General features: G+C 35.3%; 1 protein-coding gene across 1 annotated transcript; it reads right to left on the bottom strand.

Annotated features, from left to right (window-relative positions):
• Positions 1-1,549: 1,549 nt before the first annotated feature.
• LOC105953406 (PR5-like receptor kinase) lies at positions 1,550-5,212 on the bottom strand. Its single transcript, XM_012977067.2, has 4 exons — positions 4,981-5,212; positions 3,696-3,779; positions 2,965-3,021; positions 1,550-2,875 (listed from the first exon to the last, which is right to left on the bottom strand). Exons 1-4 carry the CDS (start codon positions 5,210-5,212, stop codon positions 1,737-1,739), a joined length of 1,512 nt encoding a protein of 503 aa, XP_012832521.2. The 3' UTR covers positions 1,550-1,736.
• Between the last annotated feature and the right edge of the window lie 16,460 nt (positions 5,213-21,672).

The following is a 21,672-nucleotide window of genomic DNA, read 5'->3' as shown; positions in this document are numbered from 1 at the left end:
GAATGCATTTTTTTTTTTATTATTTATCAAATAAAACTCGCAATGAATTTAAATTAATTATTTAATTAAAATATAGTAGGGGTAAATTAGACAATTCAATGTTAATCTATTTTATATATTAATTTAATAAAAAAAAATAATCGAAGGATAATTGGTAAAGTACTTCATTTTTTGGAACATAAGTCATGTTATTTTCATAGGGTCCAGATTTAATCTTAGAAAATTAACGGTAATTAATGCATATTTCATATAAGTTTAGAACACAAGTGGTCTCACCCTAGTCAAGTCCTAAACTTTAATGAAAGAACATGACCACAAATTCATCCAAATTGGAAGTGTCTATATAAGATAATCGAAAATTGGCAATTTAAATTCTAAAAATACTTTAAAACATTTTCAATATGTTTATTTTGATAATATGATTATTTTATGTATATAAAGTATTAAAGTAGTGTCATTTTTTTTTAAATTTATATAGTTGGAGTAGATTAATGATATGTTTCATAAAAATAAAAAAAAATAAAAATAAAATCTTATTTTCATTTTTCCATTTTGTGAAGGATTTCGAAAAAATACCTAAGTAGCAAGATTTTTTAATGAAAGAACATGACCACAAATTCATCCAAATTGGAAGTGTCTATATAAGATAATCAAAAATTGGATTTCGTATACAATTTAAATTCTAAAAATACTTAAAAACATTTTCAATATGTTTATTTTGATAATATGATTATTTTATGTATATAAAGTATTAAAGTAGTGTCATTTTTTTTTAAATTTATATAGTTGGAGTAGATTAATGATATGTTTCATAAAAAAAAAAAAAAAAAAAAATCTTATTTTCATTTTTCCATTTTGTGAAGGATTTCGAAAAAATACCTAAGTAGCAAGATTTTTTAATGAAAGAACATGACCACAAATTCATCCAAATTGGAAGTGTCTATATAAGATAATCGAAAATTGGATTTCGTATACAATTTAAATTCTAAAAATACTTAAAAGCATTTTCAATATGTTTATTTTGATAATATGATTATTTTATGTATATAAAGTATTAAAGTAGTGTCATTTTTTTTTAAATTTATATAGTTGGAGTAGATTAATGATATGTTTCATAAAAATAAAAAAAAAAAAAAAAAAATCTTATTTTCATTTTTCCATTTTGTGAAGGATTTCGAAAAAATACCTAAGTAGCAAGATTTTTTAATGAAAGAACATGACCACAAATTCATCCAAATTGGAAGTGTCTATATAAGATAATCGAAAATTGGATTTCGTATACAATTTAAATTCTAAAAATACTTTAAAACATTTTCAATATGTTTATTTTGATAATATGATTATTTTATGTATATAAAGTATTAAAGTAGTGTCATTTTTTTTTAAATTTATATAGTTGGAGTAGATTAATGATATGTTTCATAAAAAATAAAAAAAAAATAAAAAAAATAAAAAAAAAAATCTTATTTTCATTTTTCCATTTTGTGAAGGATTTCGAAAAAATACCTAAGTAGCAAGATATTTGATAGTATCAAAAGTATAGTATTCGAATCGATAACTTCTTTTTTGTTTCAAAAGTAAACTTTCCGATGCCATACATTCTTCTGATTCCCAGATTTATCTACTCGGTCTCTGTCATGTATACAACCGCAGAGTCGCAGATAATGACGGTGAAAAATTAAGGTCACAAGCAAGATTTTACATATTGTAATTGCTATCGAGTTGTTATTAAAACCTCAGTTATTACCCCTTAGCTGAACTTCAACTGAATCCTCTGTCTCTGTCGTATATAAAATTGCCGAAGATTCACGCGCCACAACTGTAGGAGGTAGAAACAACACTGGCTTCGGAGGAACTTGTATCGATTGAATACTTCCTTCTAACATTTCCACAACCTTAGACATTTGTGGCCTATCCGACGGAATTGTCTGGATGCACCAAAATCCAGCCAAAAACAATTTCGTCGCAGTTTCTTCTTCACAATCTTCAATATTCGCTAGACTATCCAATTCCTTAGCTACATCAATCATCACTTGCTCGTATATTTTGTCGGGAAAGTAATTCTCACTCGATTGAATTGCCTCATTTCCGACAAATTTTCTCGCACCAGCCATTTCAAGAACCATCATTCCATAGCTATAGACATCGGATTTATGAGAAACACCTCCAAAATTTCTCGAAAATACTTCTGGAGCAATATAACCAATAGTCCCTCTTGTTCCAAGCACAGATAATATACTCTGCTTCTTCTTGCACAATTTAGCAAGCCCGAAATCAGATATTTTCGGACAAAAATCATCGTCTAATAGAATGTTCTGAGGCTTAATGTCGAAATGAACAATCCTAGTATTGCACCCCGTGTGCAGATATTCCAAACCTTTGGCAACACCAACCGCAATCTTGTACATCTTTTCCAAATCCGGGCAATTATTGTTGATGAAATTGTCCAAAGATTTCTTTGGCATATATTCATAGATTAAAGCTCTCTTGTCTCTACCATAGCAAAATCCCAAGAGATTGACAATATTGACATGGGAAGTTCTACTAATGCTAGCAACTTCATTTATGAATTCTTCTCCATTGCTATCAGCTTCGATCAAAACTTTCACTGCCACGAGGGAACCATCGGGTAATACACCTTTGTAGACGCTACCATATCCTCCTTGACCAAGCTTTTCATTGAAGGATTTTGTTATTTTCTTGATTTCGGAATATTTGTATCTCTTGAGAGCGAGTGATCCATTATGGAGTAGAAAATTCTGTATATATTTATCGTTTGTTTGATTAGAACCACGCCGTGAACGTCGTCTTTTCACGCAGTAGATCGTGAGAGCGGTTAATAGAGAAGTTCCAGCAATTATACCAAGTATCCGACCTAGAAAGACAATGGAGACATGTTATTACATATGAAAAAGTGTCCTAAGAATGTCATATGTAGGAGAGTGCACAAGTTTACAATTTTACCTATTATTAACCCAAACGGAGGAAGTCGCTTTGAATCAGATGGCCCTGGAAGAAGTTGTTAATGAAAGTCCATTAACTCGAAAAAAAAATTCAGACGTCCTACATTCTTCCCAAATGTATTAATTCGTATTTCAAAATCACAATCGACAGGTATGTAAAGTGACATAAACCAATTTACTTGCAATCTGTATCGATGATTTTGAAATACGAGATAAAATATCATTTTAGATATAAGATAGACGATTTAATCAGTATCAATACGAACATTAATATATGTTAGGGTAAATTACACCTATACCCCTGAGGCATGCTAAAAGAACTTTAAGGTCTCTGTGGTGTCGGTAATTACATTTACCCCTTGAAACATAGTTAGAAACTGTAACGAGATAATGCATTGGATAAGTTATTCCATTAGAGTTCTAACGGACTATTAGTTTCAAGAAGTGGTGGAGACAACATAGACCTAGGGGGGTGACATGGCTCCCCCAACATTTCTTAAATCACCTCTAGCTCTATGTTGTCTCCGCGACTTCTTAAAATTAATAGTCAGTTAGAACTCTAGCGGAATAAATTATCCAACGCATTATCCCGTTAGAGTTTCTAACAATGTTTCAGGGGGTAATTGTAATACCGATACTACAGGGATCTTAAATTAGCATACATTGGGGATGTATGTGTAATTTACCCCATATTTTAAATGTAAAGACAAGCATGGCTTGGATCGTTCATACCATTTCCAGTCGGATTATTGGAATCCGGTCGATTACTTGCAGGGGGATTGGCAAAAATTGGACTAGGGCCAAGAGCATCATTACCTTATTAGAAAGAAATAGACAAAAAAACTGTTATATAAAAGTCTATGAAATTAAAAATACTCAAGTTGTCCGGTGCAATTTATTTAGTATTGCATATGCTGAAATGGGTAAGCCGGAAAATCAAAGGCTTTTAAATCGGATCGGACATAAAACCGAACAGTCATTTTGGTCATAGTGATAACAATAAAACCTTCTTCTTTTTTTCCTCTCTCGATATTTCCCAATTTTTGTTGCAAACGCATTTTGCACTTCTACGGGTTTTTAAATTGGATCGGTCCGGAACAAGAATAAGTTTTAAAAAAAAAATACAATTCTAAAATTTATAAAATAATGTTATCAATAAAAGCTAGGGTTAAATACAAATTGGCACCCATGTACTATTGCCACTTCGTGTATATCCCCATACACTACAAAATGCGATAATATGGCCCCCCGCCATCAAGTCATGCTAGATAATCCGTCCCTTAAGTTGACCCACCATTAGATTAGATGTTGGACAATTACGGACGAAAATAGCCCTTTGGTTGTGTATCAAAGGTGTGCCTCTTTCTTTCTCTCTTGTACTCAATTTACTTATATTTTTTCATGTTTTTCCCTAGTTGTATTTCCCACAGCCCAAAAATTCTCGATTTAAAATACTTCCCGTAATTTTAATTCTCAAAATTCATGCATTTCATATTTTATGTCCAAACACTACTTGGCATATTTTTTTTTAAACCTCTTGTCGATGCAACCAGAGGGCTACGTAATAAAGTCAAAAAAATCGGCCCAAGTAATAGAGTCAAAAAATGTCTATCTATACCATATATAAGTAAGGGTAAAAAGGTAACTACGTTACAAAAACAAAAGGTGTAAGAGATCTGAAGGTTGGCCGATAAATTGAGGGGCTACTATATTGCATTTTGTAATATATATAACAGTGGTGATAGTACAGGGGTCCAATTTGTATTTAACCCAAAAGCTATGCATCTCAAAAATTGTCACTGCAATGTTTTAAAAATGAGGGTGAATAAAATGAAGGGATTATTAGCAAGACCCCCTTATCTAGGAAATGTAGTTAATGAAAAAACCCCTCCTAAAAATAATTAGAGAAAACCCCCTTAGTTAGTATTCCACCAAATGTTATTTTTATAATTCTAAATCTACCCTTAATTGTTAATGTATTATTTTGAAACCCTAATTTTTCTCTCATTTTTTTCACCATCTCTGCCCCTCACCACCACCACTACCTCTCCCCCGCCGTCCACTGCTTCCGCCGCCAGATTGATGAGAGGTGCCTCCGTTGACCAACGCCGCCTGCCCAAGGATTCCGACTCCGTCAAGGCCTCTCTGAGATCGCCGCCATCGACACCTTCGTTGCCTCCTTCATCTATCTCCTCGACTTCTTCGGTATACCTGTATATGAGGTTCACTTGCAGCACATGGGATGCCATGGGGATGAACATGGTCTCTAAAGGTGTCCAAAATGTCATAAACTTCCTCAACAACGAGTTCCCTGACATGGACGTTATATCGGAATCTCAGGCAACTACTGTTCGGGCAAGAAACCTGCTGCGGGGAACTGGATTGAAGGGAAGGGAAAATCGGTTGTGTGCGAGGCCATCATCAAGGAGGAGATTGTAAAGAAGGTGCTCAAGACTGATGTTGCTTCATTGGTGGAGCTGAACATGCTCAAAACCTGACGGGTTCGGCCATGGCAGGAGCTCTGGGTGGTGTGGTGACGATGGGGAGGCTGATTTTGGGGTTTTTTGTGGATCGGACGGAGGACGGCGCGTGTAGAGAATTTCGCGCAGGCTGAAACCTTAATCGACTATGTACATGTTCATAGTCGATTAAACTAATCGACTATGTTCTGGTAGTCGATTAAGGTTGATCGACTCCAGTTTTTTATTTACTTTTTTTGGATTTCTTGTTTATTGATTTCAATTGTATAAATCATTTATAATGTTTGTATATTTTTTGTTTTTTGTAAAATATAGTTGATTTTGCATTTTTTCGCAGTTGTAATTTGTTATGTTTAGTAGCAGATTCATAATCGACTATGCTTCATCATAGTCGATTAATATACCTGATATAGAAAAAAAAATAAAAATAAAATAAAAAATTAAAGAATTTCCTTAATCGACTATGACGCATAGTCGATTAAGGCTAAATCGACTATGCTTCATAATCGATTAAGGAAACTGATACGGAAAAAAAAAATCGTTGAGCGCGTGACCCAGTGATGATGTGGCGGGCGGGGGCAAAGCTGGAAAACATAATGGTTGAAAATGGGTATGGGCTTTTCTCAAATGGAGAAAAATATTTTGGGCCTCCCTCCGTTAAAAAAATAATTAGGGGGTTTCCTCAAAGAGCCCCTAAAATGAATTAGACCAAAAAAAAAAAGGTAAATTCTACTTTCCCCGGCCCTTGTACTTTAGTTCGATATCACTTTACACTCTCGATTGCATCGATTTCCTCCACTGCACTTGAAAAATTGTCTCAATGTGGCCATCGATGTTAGTTGTCAGCATTTGACCTTAACATCGTTTGATTTAAGCTCTGAAATTATAAAAATACCACCTATCCCAGTTTAAATAATTATTAAAATAATTAAAATAAATTATGGCTGACGTTGTGGATTATGTTTTCTCGTTGTCTTGATTTTTTTATTATCTTTTTTTTTTCCTAATAATTATTTAAATTAGGAGATGTGGAGTTTTTGTAATTTCAGAGCTTAGATCAAAACGTCAAATGTCAGACAACTAATAGCGAGGGCCACATCGAGATAATTTTTCAAGTGCAGGGGAGAAAATCAATGCAATCGAGAATTGAAGGGAGTAAAGTAATACCGAGGCAAAGTAAAGGGGGAAAAATGGAATTTACCCAAAAAGAAAAACAGAAATTCAAATGTACGGTAACTATCACACCTTGAGATTTCTCAGGCGCAGGAGCCGTTGGTCCAACCTACAGAAGCCGCCGTGCTCGACTCCGAAAATATCAAACACTCAATGCAAAATTACAATTATACCCTCCCGATCGTCTGCAATTTTGGCAATTTTCGTCATCCGCTGACCACTGGATATAAAACCCACCGGCAAGAGCATCACGCAAAACATTTATTGACGAAGCCGTAGGAGTTTCCAGTACACGCGCCGCCGTCTGGTTCACCGGAACAGATACATAATCGCCGCACGTGACGCCGGGCCCAGGTCCCGACGCCGCGTCCCCCACCGCGAACAGATTCACAGATGCTGCGCCGCCACCGCTCGCATTGCAGTTGAACAACCGGTTGAAAATCGCGTCTTCTCGGGCCGAGTTAAACGTGCAGTCGAAGTAGAGAGTGACGTTGCGGTATAGAGAATCTCGATGAAATCTGAAATGAAAGACTTTTATTTATTTTATGCGGAAAACTTTAATCACAGAATCTTGAAATCAAATTCATCTTAAGAACATGCATAAACACATAATTAGGATTATCGACATACCGTTCGCCATGAATTCCGATAGAGATGATGAACGATAGCAATCTACAAGCCGAGCCTAGCCAGACCTCCTTCGAATCTCCTTGTGAGAACTTTATTCGTACCACACCTTCTTCTCTCTATCTCTCTAATATCACAACTCACTAATATTCTGTAAGTCATGGAATTCTCAATTGCGTCTGATGGTTGAGGAGAAGAGTTGTGGATGCTTTTATAGACGAGAGAAGAGGGCCACGATTGATTTGTAACGGCAGAAGACAAATCCCACCCATCATGGTCTTTTATTGCCTTCAACGTTACAAATCAATTACCATAAAATCACCTTAATACCATGATTTGAATTACCCACAATTTAATTAATTAAAATAAAGATTAGTGGACCAAAAATTAAAACGTTTTAAAACGTAAACTAACATTGTTTTGTATGAAGAACCCACCGAGTCAAATAATTTTTAAAACTTATTTTTCTTAAACGGTTCAATGGGCCAAGTGGGAGAATGTTAGTTTTATTTTTGTAACGTTTTATTTTAATGGCCCATTAACCTTTGTATTTAATTTATTAATTGTGGGTAATTCAAATCATGGTATTAAGGTGATTTTATGGTAATTGATTTGTAACGTTGAAGGCAGTAAAATACCATGATGGGTGGGATTTGTCTTCTGCCGTTACAAATCAATCGTGGCCCTCTTCTCTCGTCTATAAAAGAAATCCACAGCTCTTCTCCTCAACCATCAGACACAATTGAGAATTCCATCAATTACAGACACTTAGTGAGTTGTGATATTAGAGAGATAGAGAGAAGAAGGTGTGCCTACGAATAAAGTTTTCACAAGGAGATTCGAAGGAGGCCTGGCTAGGCTCGGCTTGTAGATTGCTATCGTTCATCGTCTCTATCGAAATCCATGGCGAACGGTATGTCGATAATCTCTATTACGTGATTATATTCTTAAGATGAATTTGATTTCAAGATTCTGTAATTAAGGTTTTCCGCATAAAATAAATAAAAGTCTTTCAATTGGTATCAGAGCAGGTTTTGAAATGGATTCATCTTAGAACTCAAATACATTATATGTTACGGTTTTATGAAATCGAATTGGATTATGATTGGTATTTGTGTTTTGATATTTATAATCTGTTTGACGAATTGGATTATTATTTGTGGGTAGTCTTCTGCAAAACACAACTTTCCCTACAAATTGATGTTTGATGAATCTGTCAGAGATTTTTCTATGAATATATTGTTATATAATTGTATTGATTTGTATCTGTTTCTAAAAGTCCGATAAGGACAGTTTCGTGACTATCAAAGTTTGTGTTAATTGTCTGTAACCATTGTCTTGATTTATTTATTAATTTTTATATCCTGGTCAAAGTGGTTATTTTCTAAATAAAATAATAAAATAAATCAGCAGTGGGTTTAATATGTATTATGGCATGCATTTGTCATTGTGTTTACGGTCATTTAAATAAGTATATTCAAATCGTGGTATTAAGGTGATTTTATGGTAATTGATTTGTAACGTTGAAGACAGTAAAATACCATGATGGGTGGGATTTGTCTTCTGCCGTTACAAATCAATCGTGGCCCTCTTCTCTCGTCTATAAAAGAAATCCACAGCTCTTCTCCTCAACCATCAGACACAATTGAGAATTCCATCAATTACAGACACTTAGTGAGTTGTGATATTAGAGAGATAGAGAGAAGAAGGTGTGCCTACGAATAAAGTTTTCACAAGGAGATTCGAAGGAGGCCTGGCTAGGCTCGGCTTGTAGATTGCTATCGTTCATCATCTCTATCGAAATCCATGGCGAACGGTATGTCGATAATCTCTATTACGTGATTATATTCTTAAGATGAATTTGATTTCAAGATTCTGTAATTAAGGTTTTCCGCATAAAATAAATAAAAGTCTTTCAATTGGTATCAGAGCAAAGACTTTTATTTATTTTATGCGGAAAACCTTAATTACAGAATCTTGAAATCAAATTCATCTTAAGAATATAATCACGTAATAGAGATTATCGACATACCGTTCGCCATAGATTTCGATAGAGACGATGAACGATAGCAATCTACAAGCCGAGCCTAGCCAGGCCTCCTTCGAATCTCCTTGAGAACTTTATTCGTAGCACACCTTCTTCTCTCTATCTCTCTAATATCACAACTCACGAATATTTCTGTAAGTGATGGAATTCTCAATTGTATCTGATGGTTGAGGAGAAGAGCTGTGGATTTCTTTTATAGACGAGAGAAGAGGGCCACGATTCATTTGTAACGGCAGAAGACAAATCCCACCCATCATGGTATTTTACTGCCTTCAACGTTACAAATCAATTACCATAAAATCACCTTAATACCATGATTTGAATTACCCACAATTAATAAATTAAATACAAAGGTTAATGAGCCATTAAAATAAAACGTTACAAAAATAAAACTAACATTCTCCCACTTGGCCCATTGAACCGTTTAAGAAAAATAAGTTTTAAAAATTATTTGACTCGGTGGGTTCTTCATACAAAACATTTGACACGTGATCACGATTTTAAAATAAAATTAAGGTGATTACCATAATAGGTAAATAGAGTACTTTAATACTAGAACTAGCTTGAGTTATTAATGTGAATCATAGCGGTTATATGATTCATTCATCATATTCCCTTCTATGTATCACGCCACTAATAACCCTTACTATTCTAATCCATAATAGCCCCTTTAATTTTGTCTTGTTAGGACAAATCGTGTCAAATTAACTCCAAATATAATATGTGCACACATAATTGGAAACAGGAAAACAGAAACAATTCATTAAATAAATTAAGTGTCAATTACATAATCATATCTCATTAAATCATGGATTGCTCAAAAGACCCATTCTAATAACATGTTCCTCATATGTCTTTATAGGCAATCCCTTGGTTAATGGATCAGCAACCATAAGAGTTGTACTTAAATTTTCTATTGACACTTGTTGTTTCAGGACTCTTTCTTTAACAACCAAGTACTTAAGATCCATGTGCTTGGATCCACTTGAATACTTTCCATTCTTAGAGAAGAAAACGGCTGCGGTGTTATCACAATATATCTTCAAAGGCTTAGCAATTGAGTCAACAGCCTTAAGCCCTAAGATAAAATTTCGCAACCATAGTGCATGACTCGAGGCCTCAAAACATGCTACAAACTCAGCCTCCATTGTGGAAGAAGCAATAATAGTTTGCTATACACTCTTCCAAGAGATTGCTCCACCAGCTAGTAGAAATACAAAGCCCGATGTGGACTTTCTACTATCTACACAACCAGCAAAATCGGAGTCCGAATAACCAATAACCTCTAATTGGTCCGATCTCCTATAAGTAAGCATGTAATCCTTTGTTCCTTGAAGATACCTCATAACCTTCTTTGCTGCTTTCCAATGATATATTCCCGGATTACTTTGATATCTACCAAGTACTCCCACTGCATAACTAATATCTGGTCTAGTACAAGTCTGTGCATACATCAGACTTCCAACAGCTGATGCATATGGAATCAATTTCATTTTCTCCTTTTCCAAATCATTCTTTGGACATTGCTTTTCATTTAATTTATCACCTTTCGTGATAGGAGCATTAATGGCTGAACAAAACTGCATATTAAATCTTTCAAGAACTCAATTGATATATCCTTTCTGAGACAAGCCTAACAATCCACGAGATCGATCTCTAAAGATCTCTATCCCAATAACATAATTTGCCTCACCCATATCAACCATCTTAAAATTCTTTGAAAGATAATTCTTAGTTTCGTGAAGCAAACCAAGATCACTACTTGCTAGTAAAATATCATCCACATACAAGACTAAAAAGATAAACTTGCTCCCACTGACCTTTAGATATATACACTGATCAACAGTGTTTTCCTTAAATCCAAATGAAGTAATGGTATCATTGAATTTTATATACCATTGTCTAGAAGCTTGTTTAAGTCCATATATGGATTTCTTTAATTTACAAGCCAAGTGTTCCTTTCCTTGTTTTGCAAATCCTTCAGGCTGGTCCATATAGATATCTTCATCTAAATCCCCATTCAGAAAAGCGGTTTTAACGTCCATTTGGTGCAACTCCAAATCATAATGAGCTACAAGAGCCATAACGATTCTAAGAGAGTCTTTCTTAGATACCGGAGAGAAAGTTTCTCTATAATCAACGCCTTCCTTTTGAGTGAAACCTTTGGCCACTAGTCTAGCTTTAAATCTTTCGATATTGCCTTTAGAGTCACGTTTGGTCTTGAAGACCCATCTACAACCGACTTTCTTACTGTTATTAGGCAATTCGACAAGATCCCGGACACCATTATAGTCCATTGATTTCAACTCTTCATTCATAGCATCAATCCATTTACTAGAATCTTTACTTTTAATGGCTTGTGAATATGAAACTGGATCATTTTGAATACCAATATCAAAATCAGATTCTTGTAGATACACCACATAATCATCGGATATGGCAGATTTCCTTTCCCTTTGAGATTTCCTCAAAGCTACCGGTTGTGGTGGTTCTACAATATTGCCAATGATGACATCTTCATGAAGAGGTGAATGGAGTGGCGAATCATTTGTTTCAACTTGCTGTATAGGTTGAAGATTAACTTTATCTTGAGAGAAATAAGATGGTAAAATATCCATCCTAATTTCCTCAAGTTCTACCTTTCTTGATTCAACACTCCCACTAACTTCACCATTCTCTAAGAATTTGGCGTTTCCAGTTTCAACTATCCTCGTAGTATGGTTAGGACAATAAAATCTGTACCCTTTTGACTTTAGTGGATAACCAATAAAATATCCAGAAATTATTCTAGGATCCAATTTCTTTTCATTTGGATTGTATATTCTAGCCTCTGCAGGACAACCCCAAACATGTAAATGTCTTAAACTAGGTTTCCTACCAGTCCACAACTCGTAGGGAGTTGTTGGGACTGCCTTACTGGGAACCCGGTTTAAGATATACATAGCGGTTTTCAAGGCTTCCTTCCAAAGTGAAATGGGTACAGTTGAATTACTTAACATACTCCTAACCATATCCATAAGAGTACGATTACGACGTTCAGCAACTCCATTCTGCTGTGGTGTTCCAGGCATTGTGTATTGAGCACAAATACCACGCTTTTCTAAGAATTTAGCAAATGGGCCAGGATTTTGTCCTGACTCATCATATCTACCATAGTATTCCCCACCCCGATCTGATCGTATAACTTTAATTTTTCTTTCTAATTGTCTTTCGACTTCCGTAACAAACACCTCAAGCATGTCAACGGCTTGAGATTTTTCATGAATTAGATAGAGATAACCATAACGAGATAGATCATCAATAAAGGTGATAAAATACTTTTCTCCACTAAAACATGGAATAGGTAGTGAGCAGATATATGTATGGATTAACTCAAGAAGCTCTTTACTTCTTGTGGCACCTCTTTTATTGTGTTTGGTTTGCTTACCCTTAATGCAATCCACACACACTTGAAACTCAGTAAAATCTAGATTTTCCAAAATTCCAGTTTTTACTAATTTTTCGATTCTTTCCTTGGAGATATGCCCCAATCGTTTATGCCACAAGATAGAAGAATTTTCGTTATTTAGGCTTCGCTTTACGCCAACTTCCGAATGAGTGGTTAATAATGATTGTTCAAACTCATGATTCAAAGATATTTTATATAAACTATAACATAAAATACCGGAACCAATTATTATTGAATTAAACATAAAACTGAGTTTTCCACAACCAATTAAAGCTGAATAACCACAAACATCCAGTTTTGACAAAGAAACCAAATTCCTAGAAAACGAAGGTACATAAAAAGTGTTTTCAAGATCCATCTTGTGACCCGTCTCTAAAATGAGGCGATAAGTGCCAACAAACGCCACTTTAGATTTGAGACGGTTCCCCATATAGATGTACTTTTCACTTTCCTCCGGTTTCCAAGTTGTAAGGAATCCCTGTAATGAATTTGTGATATGAGTTGTAGCACCAGAATCAAGCCACCAAGTGTAAGAAGGAACTTCAATAAGATTTGATTCATAACATACAAAAGAAAGATGAATACCTTTCTTTTCGAACCAAGCCTTTCGTTTCTCACAATCCTTCTTTACGTGTCCCTTCTTGTTACAAAAGTAACAGGTGACAACAAAAGCCTGTCCATGACCCTGACTACTTTCACCAGGTTCATATCTTTTGTTTGGTGCGAATTTCTTTTCACTCTTCACAAATTTCCCTTTCTTCTTCATACTTCCATGAGTTACAGCCAATGCAAAGTGATTTCCTTCCTGCTTTAATCTCACTTCCTCTTGAATACACATACTAGTCAGCTCATTCAAATTCCACTTATCTTTTTGAGTATTATAGTGGATTTTGAATGGACCGAACTTTGATAGAAGTGAGTTCAGGATAAATTGCACAAGGAAGGACTCTTCCACTTTCATGCCAAGAGCTCCAAGTTTGGCAGCCTTATCAGTCATATTCAGGATGTGTTCCTGAATTCCCTTATCACCACCATATTTCATGGTAGTCAATTCAGCCATGAGTGTCCCTGCTAACGACTTGTCCGCTGATTTAAAGCGTTCTTTAATAGCCGTTAACAGTTCCATAGCATTGTCAACCTCGGGAAGGGAAGTCTTAATGTTATTAGCAACAGTCATTCTAATAAGCATAAGACTAAGCCTATTGGACTTGGTCCAGGCTTCAATTAGGCTAACTTCTTCCTCACTGTTAGCATCCGTTATTTCCCCAGGTTTTTCAGTAAGCAATGCTTGGTCCATATCCATAACACCCAAGGTGAATTGAATTTGTTCATACCATTCGGAGAAATTTAACCCATTGAGTGTCTTAATACCAGAAGCATGCGAGTACAATGAAGTAGGAATAGCAACTGAAATAAATATAGCAAATATAATAAGGTAAAGATAAAAGGATGCTCACATAAGACCTTGAGTCAAATAAGATGAACTATTGATATCACTACAAGTTCGCCTTTGGGTGAAATACAGCATACCTATTGTTCACTCTATGTTGGTGTAAATAATCTTTTATAACACCTAAGTAGGATCTAACATAATTTATCTCACTCGTCAATTAGTCATGTTACCTTTAGGTAAACAATTCTAATTGCTAAGTAATATAAATTATGACACCCTACCCAGTTCATAATTAATTAAAATCGACTATCCTTTGAGCTAGTCTCAATTTCTTAATTATGACTGCAATTTGAGAATATTATAATCTTTAATATCATTAAGACTTCCCTTCCCGAGGTTGACATAAAAACCTTAATTTTATTTAATTTTATGCGGAAAACCTTAATCACAGAAGGTGTGATTTATAAATTTTAAGAATATAATCACGTAATAGAGATTATCGACATACCGTTCGCCATGGATTTCGATAGAGACGATGAACGATAGCAATCTACAAGCCAAGCCTAGCCAGGCCTCCTTCGAATCTCCTTGTGAAAACTTTATTCGTAGGCACACCTTCTTCTCTCTATCTCTCTAATATCACAACTCACTAAGTGTCTGTAATTGATGGAATTCTCAATTGTGTCTGATGGTTGAGGAGAAGAGTTGTGGATGCTTTTATAGACAAGAGAAGAGGGCCACGATTGATTTGTAACGGCAGAAGACAAATCCCACCCATCATGGTCTTTTACTGCCTTCAACGTTACAAATCAATTACCATAAAATCACCTTAATACCATGATTTGAATTACCCACAACTAATAAATTAAATACAAAGGTTAATGGGCCATTAAATAAAATAAAACGTTAAAAAATAAAACTAACATTCTCCCACTTGGCCCATTGAACCGTTTAAGAAAAATAAGTTTAAAAATTATTTGACTCGGTGGGTTCTTCATACAAAACATTTGACACGTGATCACGATTTTAAAATAAAATTAAGGTGATTACCATAATAGGTAAATAGAGTATTTTAATACTAGAACTAGCTTGAGTTATTAATGTGAATCATAGCGGTTATATGATTCATTTATCATATTCCCTTCTATGTATCACACCATTAATAACCCTTACTATTCTATTCCATAACAGCCCCTTTAATTTTGTCTTGTTAGGACAAATCCTGTTAAATTAATTCCAAATATAATATGTGCACACATAATTGGAAACAGGAAAACATAAACATTTAAATAAATTAAGTGTCAATTACATAATCATAACTCTCAAATCATAGATTGCTCAAAAGACCCATTCTAATAACATGTTCCTCATATGTCTTTATAGGCAATCCCTTGGTTAATGGATCAGCAACCATAAGAGTTGTACTTAAATTTTCTATTGACACTTGTTGTTTCTGGACTCTTTCTTTAACAGCCAAGTACTTAAGATCCATGTGCTTGGATCCACTTGCATACTTTCCATTCTTAGAGAAGAAAACGGCTGCGGTGTTATCACAATATATCTTCAAAGGCTTAGCAATTGAGTCAACAGCCTTAAGCCCTAAGATAAAATTTCGCAACCACAGTGCATGACTCGAGGCCTCAAAACATGCTACAAGCTCAACCTCCATTGTGGAAGAAGCAATAATACTTTGCTTTACGCTCTTCCAAGAGATTGCTCCACCAGCTAGTAGAAATACGAAGCCCGATGTGGACTTTCTACTATCTACACAACCAGCAAAATCGGAGTCTGAATAACCAATAACCTCTAATTGGTCCGATCTCCTATAAGTAAGCATGTAATCCTTTGTTCCTTGAAGATACCTCATAACCTTCTTTGCTTCTTTCCAATGATCTATTCCCGGATTACTTTGATATCTACCAAGTACTCCCACTGCATAACTAATATCTGGTCTTGTACAAGTCTGTGCATACATCAGACTTCCAACAGCTGATGCATATGGAATCAATTTCATTTTCTCCTTTTCCAAATCATTCTTTGGACATTGTTTTTCATTTAATTTATCACCTTTCGTGAGCATTAATGACTGAACAAAACTGCATATTAAATCTTTCAAGAACTCGATTGATATATCCTTTCTGAGACAAGCCTAACAATGCACGAGATCGATCTCTAAAGATCTCTATCCCAATGACATAATTTGCCTCGCCCATATCAACCATCTTAAAATTCTTGGAAAGATAATTCTTAGTTTCGTGAAGCAAACCAAGGTCATTACTTGCTAGTAAAATATCATCCACATACAAGACTAAAAAGATAAACTTGCTCCCACTGACCTTTAGATATATACACTGATCAACAGTGTTTTCCTTAAATCCAAAGGAAGTAATGGGTATCATTGAATTTTATATACCATTGTCTAGAAGCTTGTTTAAGTCCATATATGGATTTCTTTAATTTACAAGCCAAGTGTTCATTTCCTTGTTTTGCAAATCCTTCAGGCTGGTCCATATAGATATCTTCATCTAAATCCCCATTCAAAAAAGCGGTTTTAACGTCCATTTGGTGCAACTCCAAATCATAATGAGCTACAAGAGCCATAACGATTCTAAGAGAGTCTTTCTTAGATACTGGAGAGAATGTCTCTCTATAATCAATGCCTTCTTTTTGAGTGAAACCCATGGCTACTAGTCTAGCTTTAAATCTTTCGATATTGCCTTTAGAGTCACGTTTGGTCTTGAAGACCCATCTACAACCGACTTTCTTACTGTTCTTAGGCAATTCGACAAGATCCCAGACACCGTTATAGTCCATTGATTTCAACTCTTCATTCATAGCATCAATCCATTTACTAGAATCTTTACTTTTCATGGCTTGTGAATATGAAACTGGATCATTTTGAATACCAATATCAAAATCAGATTCTTGTAAATACACCACATAATCATCGGATATGGCAGATTTCCTTTCCCTTTGAGATTTCCTCAAAGCTACCGGTTGTGGTGGTTCTACAGTATTGCCAATAATAACATCTTCATGAAGTGGTGAATGGAGTGGCGAATCATTTGTTTCATCAACCTGCTGTATAAGTTGAAGAGTAACATTATCTTGAGGGAAATAAGATGGTAAAATATCCACCCTAATTTCCTCAAGTTCTACCTTTCTTGATTCAAGACTCCCACTAACTTCACCATTCTCTAAGAATTTGGCGTTTCCAGTTTCAACTATCCTCGTAGTATGGTTAGGACAATAAAATCTGTACCCTTTTGACTTTAGTGGATAACCAATAAAATATCCAGAAATTGTTCTAGGATCCAATTTCTTTTCATTTGGATTGTATATTCTAGCCTCTGCAGGACAACCCCAAACATGTAAATGTCTTAAACTAGGTTTCCTACCAGTCCACAACTCGTAGGGAGTTGTTGGGACTGCCTTAATTGAACCCGGTTTAAGATATACATAGCGGTTTTCAAGGCTTCATTCCAAAGTGAAATGGGTACAGTTGAATTACTTAACATACTCCTAACCATATCCATAAGAGTACAATTATGACGTTCAGCAACTCCATTCTGTTGTGGTGTTCCAGGCATTGTGTATTGAGCACAAATACCAAGCTTTTTCTAAGAATTTAGCAAATGGGCCAGGATTTTGTCCCGACTCATCATATCTACCATAGTATTCCCCACCCCGATCTGATCGTATAACTTTAATTTTTCTATCTAATTGTCTTTCGACTTCCGTAACAAACACCTCAAGCATGTCAACGGCTTGAGATTTTTCATGAATTAGATAGAGATAACCATAACGAGATAGATCATCAATAAAGGTGATAAAATACTTTTCTCCACTAAAACATGGAATAGGTAGTGAGCAGATATCTGTATGGATTAACTCAAGAAGCTCTTTACTTCTTGTGGCACCTCTTTTATTGTGTTTAGTTTGCTTGCCCTTAATGCAATCCACACACATTTGAAAATGAGTAAAGTCTAGATTTTCCAAGATTCCAATTTTTACCAATCTTTCGATTCTTTCCTTGGAGATGTGCCCCAAACGTTTATGCCACAAGATAGAAGAATTTTCGTTATTTAGGCTTCGCTTTACGCCAACTTCCGAATGAGTGGTTAATAATGATTGTTCAAACTCATGATTCAAAGATATAAACTATCACATAAAATACCGGAACCAATTATTATTGAATTAAACATAAAACTGAGTTTTCCACAACCAATTAAAGTTCATTCAAATTCCACATATCTTTTTGAGTATTATAGTGGATTTTGAATGGGCCGAACTTTGATGGAAGTGAGTTAAGGATAAATTGTACAATGAAGGACTCTTCCACTTTAATGCCAAAAGCTCCAAGTGTGGCAGCCTTATCAATCATATTCAGGATGTGTTCCTGAATTCCCTGATCACCACCATATTTCATGGTAGTCAATTCAGCCATGAGTGTCCCTGCTAACGACTTGTCCGCTGATTTAAAGCGTTCTTTAATAGCCGTTAACCGTTCCATAGCATTGTCAACCTCAGGAAGAGAAGTCTTAATATTATTAGCAACATTCATTCTAATAAGCATAAGACTAAGCCTATTTGGACCTAGCATTGCTTTTCATTTAATTTATCACCTTTCGTGATAGGAGCATTAATGGCTGAACAAAACTGCATATTAAATCTTTCAAGAACTCGATTGATATATCCTTTCTGAGACAATCCTAACAATCCTCGAGATCGATCTCTAAAGATCTCTATCCCAATGACATAATTTGCCTCACCCATATCAACCATCTTAAAATTCTTGGAAAGATAATTCTTGGTTTCATGAAGTAAACCAAGATCACTACTTGCTAGTAAAATATCATCCACATACAAGACTAAAAAGATAAACTTGCTCCCACTGACCTTTAGATATATACACTGGTCAACAGTGTTTTCCTTAAATCCAAAGGAAGTAATGGTATCATTGAATTTTATATACCATTGTCTAGAAGCTTGTTTAAGTCCATATATGGATTTCTTTAATTTACAAGCCAAGTGTTCCTTTCCTTGTTTTGCGAATCCTTCAGGCTGGTCCATATAGATATCTTCATCTAAATCCCCATTCAGAAAAGCGGTTTTCACGTCCATTTGGTGCAACTCCAAATCATAATGAGCTACAAGATCCATAACGATTCTAAGAGAGTCTTTCTTAGATACTGGAGAGAAAGTTTCTCTATAATCAATGCCTTCCTTTTGAGTGAAACCTTTGGCTACTAGTCTAGGTTTAAATCTTTCGATATTGCCTTTAGAATCACGTTTGGTCTTGAAGACCCATCTACAACCGACTTTCTTACTGTTATTAGGCAATTCGACAAGATCCCAGACACCATTATAGTCCATTGATTTCAACTCTTCATTCATAGCATCAATCCATTTACTAGAATCTTTACTTTTCATGGCTTGTGAATATGAAACTGGATCATTTTGAATACCAATATCAAAATCAGATTCTTGTAGATACACCACATAATCATCGGATATGGCAGATTTCCTTTCCCTTTGAGATTTCCTCAAAGCTACCGGTTGTGGTGGTTCTACAGTATTGCCAATGATGACATCTTCATGAAGTGGTGAATGGAGTGGTGAATCATTTGTTTCGACCTGCTGTATAGGTTGATGAGTAACTTTATCTTGAGGGAAATAAGATGGTAAAATATCTACCCCAATTTCCTCAAGTTCTACCTTTCTTGATTCAACACTCCCACTAACTTCACCATTCTCTAAGAATTTGGCGTTTCCAGTTTCAACTATCCTCGTAGTATGGTTAGGACAATAAAATCTGTACCCTTTTGACTTTAGTGGATAACCAATAAAATATCCAGAAATTGTTCTAGGGTCCAATTTCTTTTCATTTGGATTGTATATTCTAGCCTCTGCTGGACAACCCCAAACATGTAAATGTCTTAAACTAGGTTTCCTACCAGTCCACAACTCGTAGGGAGTTGTTGGGACTGCCTTACTGGGAACCCGGTTTAAGATATACATAGCGGTTTTCAAGGCTTCATTCCAAAGTGAAATTGGTACAGTTGAATTACTTAACATACTCCTAACCATATCCATAAGAGTACGATTACGACGTTCAGCAACTCCATTCTGCTGTGGTGTTCCAGGCATTGTGTATTGAGCACAAATACCACGCTTTTCTAAGAATTTAGCAAATGGGCCAGGATTTTGTCCCGACTCATCATATCTACCATAGTATTCCCCACCCCGATCTGATCGTATAACTTTAATTTTTCTATCTAATTGTCTTTCGACTTCCGTAACAAACACCTCAAGCATGTCAACGGCTTGAGATTTTTCATGAATTAGATAGAGATAACCATAACGAGATAGATCATCAATAAAGGTGATAAAATACTTTTCTCCACTAAAACATGGAATAGGTAGTGAGCAGATATCTGTATGGATTAACTCAAGAAGCTCTTTTCTTCTTGTGGCACCTCTTTTATTGTGTTTGGTTTGCTTACCCTTAATGCAATCCACACACACTTGAAAATCAGTAAAATCTAGATTTTCCAAAATTCCAGTTTTTACCAATTTTCAATTCTTTCCTTGGAGATATGCCCCAATCGTTTATGCCACAAGATTGAAGAATTTTCGTTATTTAGGCTTCGCTTTACGCCAACTTCCGAATGAGTGGTTAATAATGATTGTTCAAACTCATGATTCAAAGATATTTTATATAAACTATCACATAAAATACCGGAACCAATTATTATTGAATTAAACATAAAACTGAGTTTTCCACAACCAATTAAAGCTGAATAATCACAAACATCCAGTTTTGACAAAGAAACCAAATTCCTAGAAAACGAAGGTACATAAAACGTGTTTTCAAGATCCATCTTGTGACCCGTCTCTAATATGAGGCGATAAGTGCCAACAAACGCCACTTTAGATTTGAGACGGTTCCCCATATAGATGTACTTTTCACTTTCCTCCGGTTTCCGAGTTGTAAGGAATCCCTGTAATGAATTTGTGATATGAGTTGTAGCACCAGAATCAATCCACCAAGTGTAAGAAGGAACTTCAATAAGATTTGATTCATAACATACAAAAGAAAGATGAATACCTTTCTTTTCGAACCAAGCTTTCGTTTCTCACAATCCTTCTTTACGTGTCCCTTCTTATTACAAAAGTAACAGGTGACAACAAAAGCCTTTCCATGACCCTGACTACTTTCACCAGGTTCATATCTTTTGTTTGGTGCGAATTTCTTTCCACTCTTCACAAATTTCCCTTTCTTCTTCATACTTCCATGAGTTACAGCCAATGCAAAGTGATTTCCTTCTTGCTTTAATCTCACTTCCTCTTGAATAAACATACTAGTCAGCTCATTCAAATTCCACTTATCTTTTTGAGTATTATAGTGGATTTTGAATGGGCCGAACTTTGTTGGAAGTGAGTTAAGGATAAATTGCACAAGGAAGGACTCTTCCACTTTCATGCCAAGAGCTCCAAGTTTGGCAGCCTTATCAGTCATATTCAGGATGTGTTCCTGA

This window comes from Erythranthe guttata, chromosome 12 (assembly GCF_056151865.1).
Source record: "Erythranthe guttata isolate IM_541 chromosome 12, IM_541, whole genome shotgun sequence".
Classification (NCBI taxonomy): domain Eukaryota; kingdom Viridiplantae; phylum Streptophyta; class Magnoliopsida; order Lamiales; family Phrymaceae; genus Erythranthe; species Erythranthe guttata.
The sequence above is the reverse complement of the archived record's forward strand: the minus strand, read 5'-3'. Positions and strand labels throughout refer to the sequence as shown.

Coding starts and splice junctions, on each gene's coding strand:
- LOC105953406 (XM_012977067.2), bottom strand. CDS start 5,212: ATGGCATCCCATGTGCTGCAAGTGAACCTCATATACAGGTATACCGAA. Junction 3,780..4,980: donor GGTGGTGAGGGGCAGAGATG/GTGAAAAAAATG, acceptor CTTTCTAATAAG/GTAATGATGCTCTTGGCCCT. Junction 3,022..3,695: donor CAATAATCCGACTGGAAATG/GTATGAACGATC, acceptor ACTTTCATTAAC/AACTTCTTCCAGGGCCATCT.